General features: G+C 41.5%; 1 protein-coding gene across 1 annotated transcript in view; it reads right to left on the reverse strand.

Moving 5' to 3' along the window:
* The window catches only part of ERC2 (ELKS/RAB6-interacting/CAST family member 2), a 391,348-nt gene that overhangs the window by 238,072 nt on the left and 136,788 nt on the right, over nt 1-16,488 (reverse strand). The window contains exons 4-5 of the mRNA XM_060271028.2: nt 15,432-15,506; nt 3,964-4,119 (exon numbers count right to left, since the gene is read on the reverse strand). Of these exons, the coding sequence (XP_060127011.1) occupies nt 3,964-4,119; nt 15,432-15,506 (231 nt within the window). The remainder of the gene's footprint in view (nt 1-3,963; nt 4,120-15,431; nt 15,507-16,488) is intronic.

The following is a 16,488-nucleotide window of genomic DNA, read 5'->3' on the forward strand; positions in this document are numbered from 1 at the left end:
GATGGAGTCCAACAACATATTGGGGGGGGGATACAGGTTCACCATCCCTGTTCTAACTGAACCATTTTCTGGCCACCTTTTATTATAATAATTAGCATTTATAATATAGCAAGCGTTGAAAATTGGCTGGTATTCTATGGAGACTTTAAGCAAAATAAAGCAGGTCTAAATTACAATCTAAAAGGAATCTAAAAGGATTACAAGCTAAGCAAAGGAAGAAGGAATAACAAATTATGCATTATATCAGTGCAAATAAGAGAGGAGTTTAGAAGAAAACCCATTCAAGGACAAAATTAAAACATAATATTCAACTTACTCAAGGGCATGTTAATTTTGTTAAAGATCTTTTTGGAAGAATGGCAAACATCTTCCACGTATTTGCCATAAAACCACCAGTAAGCGCAGATATATAGCCAAAACCAAAATATCAAAATAAGGTGAGTGAAATTCCACACAACACAATGGCAAGTTGAAGCCATGTGTTTTATATGAGTCCCATATGGCTATCCCAGAACCAAATCTCTACTGAAAGATCTCCCCAATTTTATCCATCATACAAGCAACACCCGATAAACAATCAGTCAAAGAACATGGTGTCATATGAGTTACAGATATGCTATGTATTTCTACTCACTAGCAAGCAACTCCAGCTACATGATTTGCAAACTGGCAGAAAGTTTTGCAATGCACATATAAAAAAAAATAACTAGATCTTCTCTGGTGAACTATTTAATGGTTGAAACAAGACATAAGACTGGACCTCTTTTTATAAAGCAAAGTATCTCATATTTCTTAGGGAAAAGACTGGGTTTGGGCTAGTGGAATAAAAAATAAAATAAAATAAAAACCCTATTTTTCCAGTTCAGTACCAGCTTGCAGACTGAAATCTGGCTACATGATGATGGTGAAAAGACCAATCAAAAGATGTTCTCATGCTGAATGGCCAGTCATTTTTATTAGGGGTGTGTGCCTTGACCACAATATAGCAGGATACTGCCAAAGCAGGAAAACAGGTGGTAAGGGAACACCTAGCTACTTTACTTGAATTTAAATTTCTAGGTCATGATGAGCTGCACCAAAGGGTACTAAAGGAACTTGCAATCTTAGTCTATAATCTTTGAGAATTATTGGAAAACAGGTGAAGTCCCTGCAGACTGGAGGCAGGTAAATGTCCCCATCTTCAAAGGGGGGGGGAGAGAAGACCCAGGTAACTCCTGACCGGTGAGCTTGACATTGATACCAGGAAAGGTCCTAGAACAGATAATTCAACAGTAGGTCTGTGAGAACTTACAAAAGGGTGCTGCGATTACTAAGACCCAGCATGGGATTCTCAAAAACAAGTCATGCCAGATGAATCTCTCTCTCTCCCTCCCTCTCTGTTTGATAAAGTTACAAGATCGGTGGGTCAGGGGGATGCTTGTGTATCTTGATTTCAGTAAGGCTTTTGACAAAGTCCCCCATGATATTCTTGAGAAGAAGCTGGGAAAATGTGAGCTGGATGAGGTAACTGTTAAGTGGACTGACTGACCAAACCCAGAGAGTGCTCATTAATGGTCCTCGTCATCCTGGAGAAAAGTGACAAGTGGAGTGCCACAGGGTTCTGTCCTGGGCCCACTGTTGTTCAACTTCTTTATAAACTACTTGGATGAACAAAATGAGGGGATCAAATTTGCAGATGACACCAAACTGGGAAGGGCAGCAAATGCCAAAAAGACAATCAGGATGACCTTAACAGACTGAAGAACTGGGCCCAAGCCAACAAAATGGATTTAGGCAGGAAGAAGCAGATGCACAAATATAAGATGGGGGTCACCTGGCATACCAGTAGTGCATGAAAAGGATTTACGGGTCTTAGTATATCACAAGCTTAACGTGTGATGCAGGAGCCTACTGTAGGCTGCATCAACGGAACTATAATGTCCAGATCAAGAGAAGTAATAGTAGCGCTTGGTACTGCCTTGGTCAGACCACACCTGGAATAGTGCCCCTAGTTCTGGGCACCACAATTTAAGGATACTGACAAGCTGGTACATGTGCAGAGGAGAGCAACCAAGATGATCAAGGGTCAGGAAATGAAGCCTGATGAAGAATGGTTGAAGGAGCTAGGTATGTTTAGCCTGGAAAAGAGGAGACTGAGAGGAGATATGACAGCCACCTTCTCAAGGGCTGTCACATGGAAGATGGAGCAAGCTTGTTTTCCCCTGCTCCACAGGGTAGGACTCGAACCAATGGATTCAAATGACAAGAAAGCAGATTCCAACTAAACATCAGGAATAACTTTCTGACAGTAAGAGTTGTTCAGCAGTGAAACAGACTCCCTCGGAAGGTTGTGCACTCTCCTTCATTGGAGGTTTATAAGCAGAGGTTGGATGGGCATCTGTCATTGGATGCTTTAGCTGAGATTCCAGCATTACAGGTGATTGGACTAGATGATCTTTGAGACCCCTTCCAATTCTACAACGCTATGATTCTATGATTCTAATGTGTTTGGAGGCTGTTTTGATTTGGCCCAGGATCCAAATTCCAATTCAAACAAATTAAGCTTTGTGTCTGTCCCCTTTCCTATTACATACCGGTAGATATTTTTTTAAAAAAAAAACTATAACCTTTTTTCTTTTTGAAAGTTTTGGCTACTAACCTAGGAGCCCCTCAAGAGTGGATAATGCCTACCAAAACAAAGACAAATAAATCGTGTGTGCGCGCGTGCGTTCTGAGCAACTTTAAACTTTGCTTTTTTAAAGCATGGACTTCACGAAAAATAGTCAACCTTCCACAATTGTCTGCCTTTAGCAGTCATGTGTGCTTTGTCATTTAATTTAAAATATATGTAGATACTCTTTAAATCTAATCTTGTTTCCTCCAAAGAGCATTATAACACCTAGAGTTGTTGCCAGTGAATGGAGCCTTGTTCTCCTGGTTGCCATCATTCAGGACTTATATTTTATCACAGTTCCTTATCAGCAATCTCAGGTCCGACAGATGGGGTATAATAAGATCTCTTTGTTGACAGCCATATAAATATTTTTTTTCCACCTTGAAAGGTCCTGTGATGAATGGCAGAAGTAGTATCTTTTGCTGCAAATCTCAATTGTCAGAGGAAGGACAGGGCTGTTGACACAGGTTAAACAGACTTTCATCAGAATGTAGCATGATTATCAAAAAGTTGATCAGACGGCTGTGGCAAAACAATGGTATGCAACCATCTGCCCTTTAAGAGCTGAGGAATCTATTGCATCCCACCCTCTCAAAATCATTGCAACTTCCTCTTTACATTTCTGAAACTTCAATCTATTTATACACGACCCTAAACATGTGGTGGCTTTCTGGCGGAGTACTGTTCTGAAGGTGAAGCAAATCAAACATATTTCTCCTTAGCTCATTACTTGAATTGTGACTGCCTAATATTTGAGAGGTGACTCAGCAGACTTAGCTGATGTTGACTTGTAGTCTTTATAGTCCAGTGGATTCTTAACCTGTGTAGAAAAGTTACACCTTTCTAATATTCCTACCATTGTCCACATCGCATGAATATATGTGCCACATGCGGAATTATGCGAGCTCTCAATTGTCTTCCATCCCACAGTTGCTTTTTCTGGTGAGATGGCAGAGAACTGATAACAGGAATGCTTGATTTTTAGTCAGGAGGACAAAAGCACTTCCTCTTTCTGCAGCAATTTAATATGTTTTGCCCCAAAGAATGCCCTCAAACTAGAACAAAAGTTTTTTCACGCTGGTGTGACATGGCTCTAACAAAGGTTGCCTATGCACACAGAATATAACATGGAAACTTCTCTCACTAAGGTCAATTACCAGTGAAAACAATATACCTCCTGAAAGTTATCATACTTTTCAGGAGGTTTTCTTAGCACCACCCTCTTCGGATCAAGGGTTGACAGTAAAATTACCACCACCCTCAGAAAATCTGAACTGAAATAGTGCTCTCATTTGATTAGAAGAATATACCTTGTTTTTCATGAACTTTGAGTGACTCTTGTAAACTTCTATTTGTTTGATTTCTTCTTCTCGATCTTCTGTGTTCAGAATTCCATTAGTCTTCAACATCTGTATTTCATCTTCAAGGTCTCTGATATTACGTTCTAGTGAAGCTATTTTTGTGTCCTAATTTTGAAAGAAAAAAGGTGTTGGTATGCAGTATTTGAAAGTATAAAGTGCAATACAAGAGCAACATAGGAAAAATAACAGTATTGGCACAAGGAGCTGTGATGACTTTTGGTCTAAATTTTACTGGAACATGCCCCCATATAGTTGCATAACTAAAAAAATAAAAAGTGGACCCCCCCCATCCTTGTTTTCTAAACAAGGATACTGCTTCTTTGCATTCAGGCAACTCATAAAAGAAGGTGCTCTGATCTGAAACACATTGTAGTCAAAAGCTTGCCTTGATTCTAAAGCCAAGAAACCACACAGGGTGAAACTGCATAAATCATCAGCAAAGCAAGGATATAAGTGTGTGTTTTATCTTTCTATTGTAGGTCTAGCCTCTAGAGCCCTCACAAGCTGCCCATCTTGCCAGCTTCATGATCCCAGTGAAATAACATTGCCCAATGTGTTTAAGGGGGAAACAGTTTATTTAAATATGGAATGGATGGAAGAAGGAGCAGGAAAATCCGTGTGTGTGTGTGTGTGTGTGTGTGTGTGTGTGTGTGTGTGCCAGCTAGTGCAGCAGGGAGGTCCAGATCAAGCCAATTGTCAGCAGATCCTTGGCACGTCTCCCTCCATTCCCTCTCACCTCCAAAACGACCTGTTTCAGGGGTATATTCTGGCTACCACCAGCAGGGATACTGCCAGAAGTAGCACCTGTCCACCTGCAATTTAGGCAGGCATAGTAGCAATGGAGCCTCCTAGCGGCAGAGCTCAGCACAGCTGGGTAGAACTAGACAATGGGACACCTCCCTCTCAGCTGAAACCCTTCCAGCATGGCGGATCAGACATCAGGATTGCTCAGTGAAGTAATAGACCACGGAGGAAAATAGAATAGAACCAGGTCAAATGGAAGCCACCACCACTCTGCCGCACTTATTTCATTGGTTCCTAATATGGAGAACTATCTCAGCGCCTCTTGGCATACCTTGTCCATTATTGGGGTATTTTTAAAATCCTGCAACTCAGGATATAGAATCCTTTTCTCCCCTTAATTGAACTTTGCCTTACTATAATCTGGCCTTTGCTTTGCTCGGCTTTGTTTTATTGGATCCCGAATCCTGCTTTACTGTTCCTTAATGGAATCATGCCTTGTTTGACACTGCCTTTCCAGAACCTGAACTTGGACTAACTTGACTTTGCTTTGGATCCCTTGCTCATGCCTAGTAAACCTCTGCCTGCTCAATCTAGAACTGCATCTGGCCGAAACCACTCCCTGGAACATAACACTCTCACACAGCAGGATCATTCTGTTTGGGCAAGCAAATCAGGAGAAGAGACATTTCCTTCCAGCAGTGACTGGAAAGAATCTGCTGGCTGTTTCCCAGGATACCTATCCCAGGATAAGAGTCAGAAGGCTGTGCACTTTCTTGTGACGGAGGCTTGTCAGGAGGGTGGTGGCCGTACTTAAAGGGTTAAAACCATAATTGGCACCTCACAGGGTTGGTTCACACCACTAACTCTGTGACAAGGGTATCCTAGAAAGGGGGTGGCTGGAACCCTGAACAGGAGCAACGTTCGTTGCAGGTCCAAACTTGTACCACTGACATGTAAGCTCAGAACCAAAAGAGGTCCTGAAAAAGTCCCCAAATGGGCCCAGTAAATAGTTTCTGACATCCTTGCTGAGAACCAAAATGGAGAGAGATTTCAAAGAGCTACTGCAAACTAATTGTGTACAAAAAGCAAACCTTCAAAACATGAGGTCTTAAAAGTTCAGTCTATGAACCTTAAAAGCAGCTGATACGACAGCAACATTAAAGGCGCTTATTGAAACTAAGATCACTTCCAACATCAAGGCACAACTAACAACTTGAAAACTTAAACGAAGGGAATGACGAAATCACAGCACTCTGCATCTCTACATCTTCTATTTTCTGGGAAATACGTACATTGTAAAGTTGCTCATTTTAAAATTCCCCATAACAAGGAAAAATAGTTCTGAGGAAAATATAAGGAATTTTTTTTAAAAAAACTTAAATACATAAAACTATTATGTTCTATAAATTATGTATCAAAATTCATTTACTAGTAGTAAGGTATTTCTGATGTTCTATCCCTTCATCAGGAAGCAAAGAAAGAGTCAAAGTTACGTGTAAAGCACTGAAACACTATTATACATATCTGCAAATAGCTATTCCAGTTTGGCTCCAACTCAAAACCACAACACAGATCCCACAAAGCCAATGCACAACCATTCCACACAAAAGGAGTGGTGAAGAATGATCTAAATTGCCCAATCAGATTATTATTTTTATCATTCTTGTTACTATTTAGGTTTTCAGTATTTGTACCTCACCTTTCTGACAAGGCAACTAAGCATTCATAAGCAGTAATTTAATTCAAAGAACAGTGATTCTGTTTTCATAAAATGCTAGTGAATAAATCATGTCCTCCCTAAAAGAGGGCACGTGTTGCGGTGAGACTTGAGACTGACCTCCTAGTTGTGGGTGGGTATATTGGATAGCCACAACACCCAATTGGTAGGTCCCTCCTTGCTTGGTGTAATCTGGCCAATGGGGTGCAGTCTAAACAGATCATACCTATGCACGTGACCCAGAGCTTCCTCTTTCGGCTCGTGCATTGGAACAGCAAACAGCGTGTCCTGTGTGCAGCCGAGAGATTCGCCTTCGACGATCATCTTTTGGTGATATCTTTCTTGTTATTGTCTAGTTTTGTTTCAACCCGATTTAAGTTATCCTTCCCCATCCCTTCTCCTTCCCTCCGGAGGGGCTTTGAGCGACTGAGCGCTCCCAGTTAAGGGAGTTTGCCACTTCGTGTTTATTTGCTGCCCACAGGGCTTAATTTCACAGTGGCTTTGATTTAGCTTGATTTTAGCTGTGGCTGCAACTTTGGGGGCTTTATAGCCTTAGCGCAGCCTTGGGATTTTGTGATTGTCGCTGCCTCGGGTGGCGACGTCCAGCAGATCACACTGCTTTGCAAGCTTGAGAGTTCTGGGGAGTGAACAGAGTCTGTTCCCAGGCTTTTCACCTACCTCAGGTGTTCACCCTTGGGTGACCTATGATGGAGTTCTGGGTCAGCGCTACCTGCAAGGGTGCAGGGAGCTAGTCGAACCAGAGTCTATGCAACCACTCACTTTTCTGTAATCAATAAAGTTGGCACCTCACATCTGAAGGCAGCCCTGTTTAGGGAAGCTTTTAATGTTTAATAGATTATTGTATTTTAATATTCTGGTGGAAGCCGCCCAGACTGGCTGGGGAAACCCAGCCAGATGGGCGGGGTATAAATAATATATTATTATTATTATTATTATTATTATTATTATTATTATTATTATTAGCCTAAATTCTGCCCAAAACAAAAACTAACATTTGAGTCAAATGTGTGTTTATTTAGGGGGGAGGTCTCTGGGTCTGAACATGCAAATGGCAATACAGTAATATACATTTCTCAGAATTATCCATAAATGCTTTCCATGAGCAATTCTGTAGGTAATTGTGAGTAGATTGCTCACAAAACATGTCTAATGAGCATGAAGTACATTATGTAATAAAAATTTAGGAAGCAATCTTGAGACAATTAACTCAAAGAGGAAATTCCCGCAGAACAAAATGAACTTGCAAAGAGTGAATGGTTTTAAGATGGCAGCCTAACCACTAGATCTTCCAGCCATTTTCTTTCTGGAAAATAAGCATGTATAAGAATCTTTAAGAAGCAACACGAATTTACTACAAAACCTTGCTGTAGAGCAAATTTTGTCTCCTCCCAAGCTCCTACAATTTGCAAAAAGATTTAAAAAGTTTAGAGGAAACAATACTAAGCAGACTAGGTTTCATAGCTGCCAAGTTATCCCTTTTTTACAGGGATTTTCCCTTATGCTGAATAGGCTTCCTCGCGAGAAAAGTGAAAACTTGGCAGCTATGCTAGGTTTGGGAAGAAATACCCTGTCAAAAGTGTAGTCCGGTAATAAGATAGGAAAAGCATAAAGAGTCATTCACAAAAAAAGAGCAATCAAAGGAGAATCTCATGCAAAGTATACTGTGATTCTGTCCTTCTTGTGTTCATACTGGTCTTGAAAAGATCTAGATCTAACTTTAGAACTAGAGAAAGGGCAGTCCCGTGCAAAGTGAACACTACACACTACACACTAAGCTTTGCAGCAGTGGTGCTTTAACATACCTGATATATCACAGCTGGATCAATACATATAGACGGCTGTCTCTGCAAGAACCAAGGTAAACCACAAATTCATTCAGTTAAGAACTCTCGATGCACCCACTTCCTCTCTTGCACATGTAACACAGTTGTCACTATGTATGTCACAGTTTTCCCAAATTCTGTATACGTACTTTAATTATAGAAATTCTCTAGTAGCCATTCCAATGGATTCCCCCTTGAAATAAACAGAAATAAGTTCTTGCAAATCTTCCACATGCATAGATGATAGCGTGATTTCTTATGTCCATCATTTCTGAGTTTCCTGAATGTAATTCTTACGTATATTATAGTATATTTCATCAAGAAAACCTAATAGCTACAATGCCAAAATATGGGATCCCATATCTTGGAGAATATGACTAATTTTAAAGAAAGCCCCAGATGCAGGTATCTACTCCTCATAATTGCTACCAAAGATTACAACCCAAAGATATAATTTCAGTAGTTGCAAGGGCTTGCGCTCTTGCACCAGGATTTTCCCTCCAAGATCTCTTCTGAGACTATTTCTGAAGTTCTCATGAGTTTTGAATGATAGTAGAAGGTCTGCTTCCATAAAGGTGGTTTGAAGCCCTACTGCACATACAGAGTTTTCCCACATATGCCTTTGGATTGGGAACAATGTGTTAACTTCTTATCCAAGCATTCTATTTTTAGAGGGAACTATTTTAAAAAGGAAGGAAATTATTCCATACATAAGAGTTTCCATGTCCCTGAAGGTTTGAAGTCTCTCAGAAGGAGAGAGGACCAGAGGACATTTGCAGGATTATCCTTTGAAAGTTGTACTTCTCTGATTTTTTTAATCAGAGAAGTACATTACTACATTAGCGGGGAATGTGCATTAAAAGCACATATAAAAATAATACACAAAAATGCATCACTTTAGGAGAAACTGATTGCAAAAATGTGTGTATTAGTCAAAACTGCAGGCAAAAATGTGTTTCGTAAGAAAAAAATGCATTAAAATACACACAACTTTTTAAAAAAGAAATAAGTCCCCCAACGTGCTGTGGAAATGTGGAAAACTGAATTTAAGATTGGAAAAAATGAGAAAATGAAATTGACAGATTCATCCATCCATACCCAAGAGCCATGCCAGGGTCGGCTCTAAGGCAAGGCTGGGTGGCGCAGCACGGCTGCATGGCTGCGCCTGCTGCAGCAGTGCAGTGCGCTGCGCCCGCCAGACAGCCGCGGTGGGAAACGGGGCGGGGGGCGCCACAGTGATCTTCACACCACGGCGCCAGGGCGCCTGATATGCTTAAGACGGCCCTGAACAATGCAAAATGATAAGGAAGGAAAACTGAGGTCATTTGGGAGGTCAGTTCTAAAAACGCATGCCACCCAGATAAGGAAGATCTGGAGATAGGAGGATATTGCAAGACTGTTCAGAATGGGAAAGGCTTGCAAGGTCAATAAGCAGAATGGAAGCAGTACTGTTGAAGACTCACCTCTGCTAACTGGAAGGGGGAGATATACAGACAGTGCCTGATACAATTAAAAGTGGCTGGAGTAAGGCAAAGAACCACTCCAACTACTTGAGACCAAAAAGATGCAATGCCTCAAGGAACAGAGTTCACCTCCTCAGGGATTAGCATGGTCTGGAGGGGAATAGAGAGGGGATGGGCAAGAAGGTAATGCAAGCGGTAAGAAGGTAAAGAGGAAGCTGCTGCTGGAACTGAACACAGCCTGGATCCATTTGCCACCTTCTCTAAGCAGCATAGAGGGACCCAGGTGGTGCTGTGGTTAAACCACTGAGCCTAGGGCTTGCTGATCAGAAGGTCGGCGGTTCGAATCCCCGCAACAGGGTGAGCTCCCGCTGCTTGGTCCCAGCTCCTGCCAACCTAGCAGTTCGAAAGCACGTCAAAATACAAGTAGATAAATAGGAACCGCTACAGCGGGAAGGTAAATGGAGTTTCCATGTGCTGCTCTGGTTTGCCAGAAGCGGCTTTGTCATGCTGGCCACATGACCTGGAAGCTATATGCCAGCTCCCTCGGCCAATAATGCAAGATGAGCGCGCAACCCCAGAGTCTGTCACGACTGGACCTAATGGTCAGGGGTCCCTTTACCTTTACCTAAGCAGAATAGGGCAGGCACAATAACTGCTCAGTACCTCTATTGCTGCTCATGCTCAGTCCAACCTGCTCTCTGGGGAAGGAAGTGAGGAAGAAAGGGAGAACCATCATTCACCACCTTGCTAACCAGCTATCTCAGTGGCAAGGAAGCAGATGGCGGTGACAATGCAAAGGAGAAACAGCAAGTAGGCAACAGAAAGCAGAATGTGGACCAACTAAGGGGAGAGGAGCCTGCCCTTCTTCCCAAAGAACTCCCCCAACCTTGAACTAATACTATAGTCCTATCCAGAATGCATGTGGTCCTTTTGGTATTCTGGGGGGGGCACCATTTTCCTACTTTTAAAGAAAGCATTTTTAGGGGACCTGGTCTTGCAAGGGTTTATTCTCTTCACACTTTGCAAGTCTGATAATGTGGACAACAAACCATCAAAACAATACAGTTTTTACAAAATCATGTAAAAACAGCACATCCATGATTTCAGATTCTTTGCCCCACACAAATAATAAAACAATGTGTTATTTTTGGGAAACCTAGGGTTTATGAACTGCTTTTGCAATATTCAATTCCAGTAAATCAACAACAAAACAAAACCTCATGTTAAAACTCTATTTTCCAATAGGAATTACTGAAAAGTTACTTGTGGACACTTTTAGGCTATTTTGCTTTTTAAAAAAAACAGAAATTGAAATCAATCAGGCATCTTTTTTTAAAAAAAAGGATTTATAATTCTATTTTCTTTACAATGCTTATTTTATTAGACGAAGAATAATAATCCAAGCTAATAATCATGCCTGCAAGAATTATTTTTCCTTCAGGGTAAATATGTGAAAGGCAATCACTCAGTACTGAAAGTAACAATAACACTTAGATACATTCTTCCTTTTAGGATGGCTGCTGTGCCTAACCATCACTAATGTCTTTCAGACAGCTGAATTTCTCAATACAGTACAGTGGTACCTCTACTTACGTTCACTTCCGGTTACATATCCTTCGGGATACGTGTGCAGTATTTTTTCAGGTTTTGACACCCGCACATGCACAGAAGCACTCTATGCACTGCGCGCATGCGCAGAAGAACCAAACTGTGCCGTGTGCATGGACAGAAGTGGCACCTCCAGATACGCACACCTCAGGATCTGACCAGAGCTCCAGAATGGATCCCGTATGCAACCGGAGGTACCACTGTATATCAACAAATTGACTCATTTATATAGGTATCTATCAGAGTCTCACAAACTTTGCTGACATATTATTTCCATTTAAAAAAAATCTGTCAGAACATTACTTAGTGTAACATAATGATATAGAAAATTTGAACAAATTGTTTCAAAGAACCAAAAGTTAGTATTTTTCAGAAGGCATTTAAGTGATGCATTTCCCCCAAGGCGTCATTGCCTGACTTTCTTTATAGTAAAACAAGGGTTTACTTCTCCTTTGTAGACACTCCGAACTTGTAAATCGAACATGAGGAAAGAAAACCTAGTTGTTGGCTGGATGCCTGCCTCCCAAAAGCTCCTTTGCCTGAGCTGCTGTGATGTCATGAAATGTTCACAAACATTCTAAGTAGTCAAGAAAAACCATCTAGAGAAGAATGTTTGGAAACAATGGCAACTCTGTGAGGAAAATGAAAGGCTAAGACAAACCATTACATAGAGCTTAAGGAATGGAAGATTTGTGGCCGTTGCAGCAGATGAGGAAGGTTGACTGCAGGGAAACTGAGTGATATAATGGCCTGGTAGGTAAGGAAGCTAAGGGATAGGTATCTTGGAAGCAGCATGGCTAAAGAAAGGGGGCAAAGTAGGAAGTCCCCTGAGAAACAAACTGCTGAAGGAAGAACAGATGGATAACCCAAAAGTCTGATGAAAAGAAGGGTGGGGACAATGAAAAAGGCAATGGTACCTTACAATGACAAGATAAGGTGTGTGATCATCGAAGAAAGGTAAAGGTGGACCAGGAAAAACCTGTTTGGGCTTCTAAACAAAACATGAGGTGGGTTCACTTGTGGTCTCTATCCCAGCAGTGCCCTGCAGACTCCCCCAACACCCAGCCCCAGCCCCAGGGCCAATTGCTTTGGAACGTCAGCACAGGTATCCATGGGAATGGAATATCAGTGTTCCAGACCCCCATGCATTTTTGGCATACCTAGAAACCTTGAAGCCACCCAGGATAAATTATCTGGACCCACACTTTCAGCCCAGGACAACATCATACCAGTTTACCACAGAAGCAGTGTTAAACTAGCCACTGCAAGGACATGGCACGTTCCGGCATGAGGGAGGGCGTTAATGGAGATCTTGGAATGGAGACTGGACTAGGGAAGTCTGACAATTAGATTTTAAAAAAAAATTAATAGAGAAAGCTTAAGTAAATAAATAAATAAATACATGACATAAAACTTTCATGTATACCTAGGAGCATAGCTGTCAAGTTCTCCCTTTTTTAAAGGGAAATTCCCTTATGCTGAATAAGCTTCCTCGTGAGAAAAGGGAAAACTTGACAGCTATGCCTAGGAGCCCTGTTGAGTGTGTGTGTGTGTGTGTGAAATGTTACCACTTTCCAGAAAGTATCATCTTTGTACTGTGTAAAAAAAAAGAGAGAGAGAGAGTATCAGGAACAAACCCAAAGAGTTTTGGTTTGTTAAACAAGCCTGATTCATAACTAGTTTTCCATGTTGGCTTGCACTGAAACTGACCAAAGTTTATTTTAAACTATACCCCCCTGGTTTGTATAACACAACAGACGGGATTCCACTAAGTTGTTACGTGAATGAGGTCCACTCATACAATGGGACTTCCAACCCCTCCCCCATGCCCCCTAAATCTGCTCTGGAGGGCGGGGAGGAAACCCAGAATGGGTCTAGCAGGTGCACAAGGGGAGAAGTGGGAAAAGTCCAGTTGTGGGTGCAGACCTTGTTCCCCACGTCCATGCGTACGCCATTTATCACTACACTGGAATTCTACCCAACAAGCTGATATTCTATAAAACTGAAACTGAAACTAAACACTTGGGTGTGTTCTTTTTCCTACCCACATGAGAGGGGTTGAAAGAAGAAAGGCCACATCCTCTGGAGTCTGGTAAAGGAGCCCACGGGGCAAGTTAAGTGTTGCCCCAGTTACAACAGCCCAAAGAGCTCCAGGCGAGCAACTTACTTTGACAAAAGCTAGATAGAGGTAGACTGAGGCCTCCTAAGCTTCTGCCTCCAGTCCACGATTCCTAGGCTCAAAGCACCAGCTATCTGGCCTGCAGACCAGCAAGATAGGTTGAGAGGCACTTGGCCCCTCAGGCCCAGCCGGAAGGTCCTAGCTCTGGTTCTATAGGCCCTGGTGCTGCAGGATCTAATTCAGGGGGCTCTTGCCCACAAGGCCCTTTTCACTACCACAAGGACTGGTTCCTGAGCCAAGGATCTTGCAGCATGTGATTCTTTCCTCTAAGGAGCTAGAGGCAGCACACATTATTCTTTCTCTCTTCCCTTTATCTTCAGAACAATTCTCTGAAATATCTTGCTTGCATTATCCAGCCAGATGGGTGGGATATAAATAGTATTATTAATATTATTATTTTATATCTTTTTTAAAAAGGGGGAGGATATAAATAAATGTGTAGATTAGGCTGAGAGATGGTAATTGACTCAAGTCACTTGGTAAGCTTAATGGCTATGTTTTCAGTCATTCCATAGAGGGATTTACATGGGACCGAGCAAATTGGAAAGAATTTTGCCAGCCATTCTGTTGCCAAAAGCAGAGTATTTGTGGTTTGTCAAATGCATAGTGTTCACTGGAGCCCATGACTTTGATGAGCCTAACCCTGATGCACAAACATTTTAGCGTTTCATGTCATTGTGACTTACCCCTTCCCTCAAAATGGTAACTGGTTGAAAGTGAGTGCAAATCTAAAAACAACTCAAAAGAGTGAGAGCTAGAGTGATCAAATGAACAGTGAAATGGTGCAAATCACTCCATCAATAGTGCACATGACTCCATACCAATACCTGAAATAGTGACCTACCTCACTGAAGTACTATGTGAATGAATGAAGTAAGGATTTAAATGCACTCTGCTTATAGTGCTGGGGGTGGGGAGATGCATAGTGTCATGTAAATAGCTGCCTAAATCTAATCAACATAGTTTTGATTTGATCATATCTTAATGTTGCTATAATGACTATATCTATATTGCACCTGCATCTATATATTTCCCCGTATGTACTGAGTAAGGAGTAGAAGTAAGGAGTACAATGTCCCAAATATTTATGTTTGTTAAAATTGTGCATGTTCTGTAACACAGATAAACATACCTTGATACAATTTTACTTCATAGTATGCCTACTGTCTAAAGCAGGCATCTCCAAACTTCGGCCCTCCAGATGTTTTGGACTACAATTCCCATCATCCCTGACCACTGGTCCTGTTAGCTAGGGATCATGGGAGTTGTAGGCCAAAACATCTGGAGGGCCGCAGTTTGGGGATGCCTGGTCTAAAGGAGTCTCCTTCTGAATTAAGAATAGTGGCAACAGGTGTGAAGAATGATTATGGTGCAGAATGGAGAATAATAAGTCTGCTTTGACAAAACATAAAACCTCTAAAGTATTATTATTCTGCTCAGAAAAGCCACTTCTGTTTCCTAGTCTCTAAAACCTGCAAACTCAGATTGTTCGGTCTCTTGCTACAAATATGTCAGCAGGCAAGTTGCTTGAGAAAACAGCTGTGCTGGCTGAGAGAAAGGAGTGCAATATTTTTTATTTGTCAGGAAACTACTGCACAATGGAAAATGATATCCTTTTGGGAGACAATGAATATTATCATATTTTGCCCAAGGTGATAGCATCCCACACTAAGTATGGGAAGTTTAACAGATACGACACGCATTTGGGAACAAAATGTGGGTGGCAATGTGACACAGTCATGCTGTGCAAACCCATGACTAGAATAAAAGCTGGGAATCATTTTATGCTTCAGCCAACAGGCATTAATGGTGTGGTTATCACATTAAACTGAAGCATGCTGGTAAGCATTAAAAGTCCATACCTTCATTTCTATGACGGTCTGAAGAGCTTTCGTCTTCGCTGGCTCAGGCTGAAGCTGGGTCCTTCTGTGCAGTTCCTGTGGAGGGACACGATAGAAGTAAGCTTGGCGATTCATCTTCCCATCATTTATTCTCTCACTGATGCAGATCTTCGGCAGCTCACGGCAGAATCCAAAGTTCAGACATGCACAAGTCCCAATGCCACAGGTGCAGCACTGCCTATAAATCCCTCTAGCATCTCCGCAGCCTCTATCTTATATTACACGCACATGCACTATTTCTGAAACCTTTATCAATAATTAATGTCAACGGTGACAAAGGCAGCATGTTGCATTTGGAGCGAGAGAGATTACAACACGGCTGCCTCTCTGTCCAGGCATCAAATAAGTAATTCAATTATGTTGAACGTTGTATGGCTAATTCAAAAAAAAACGGTAGGGGGTGGAAATGTCACGTAAAATCTTCTGCCGAACTTCACCACTCAAAGAGTTTTTCTACTGATATTTGAAACAAGCAATTTACAGACATTACATTCAAATTTGACATTTTCAGAATAGTAATTATATAGTGAACTGATGCAGCTCTAAAGTAGCTTTATTATGTTGGCTCGTCTTTTCTTTCATGATACGATATTTTTGGAACTTGCACTTCAATCCAGAAAGATATTTACTTGCAAGTTAACCCCACCAATTTCAGCAAGACCTACTTTCAAATTAACATGTTTAAGGATCTGAATGTTTACCTATAGCAAATACATTAAGCAGGATGTTTTCACTGCACACGGGTGTGTAATTAGAAAAATACTGTATTTATCAGCACAAAATAAATCAGCAATAATGATGCTGTTACTATGGAGCAGGGCTCCCATCCGCTAGCATGACCAATGGTCAGGTACAATGGAGTCCAAGAAAGAACGCATTGGGTGGTGGTCACAAGTTTCCCATCCCTGCTATAGAGCATCAAGAGCACAACGTTATAAGACTTCAATACAACCCAGTCTTCTTTATGGGGATAACTGCAGAGCGTGATAATACACTGCAATGTGTTTTGTTTTTTAAC

This window comes from Zootoca vivipara, chromosome 2 (genome assembly GCF_965207765.1).
Source record: "Zootoca vivipara chromosome 2, rZooViv2.hap1.1, whole genome shotgun sequence".
Lineage (NCBI taxonomy): Eukaryota > Metazoa > Chordata > Lepidosauria > Squamata > Lacertidae > Zootoca > Zootoca vivipara.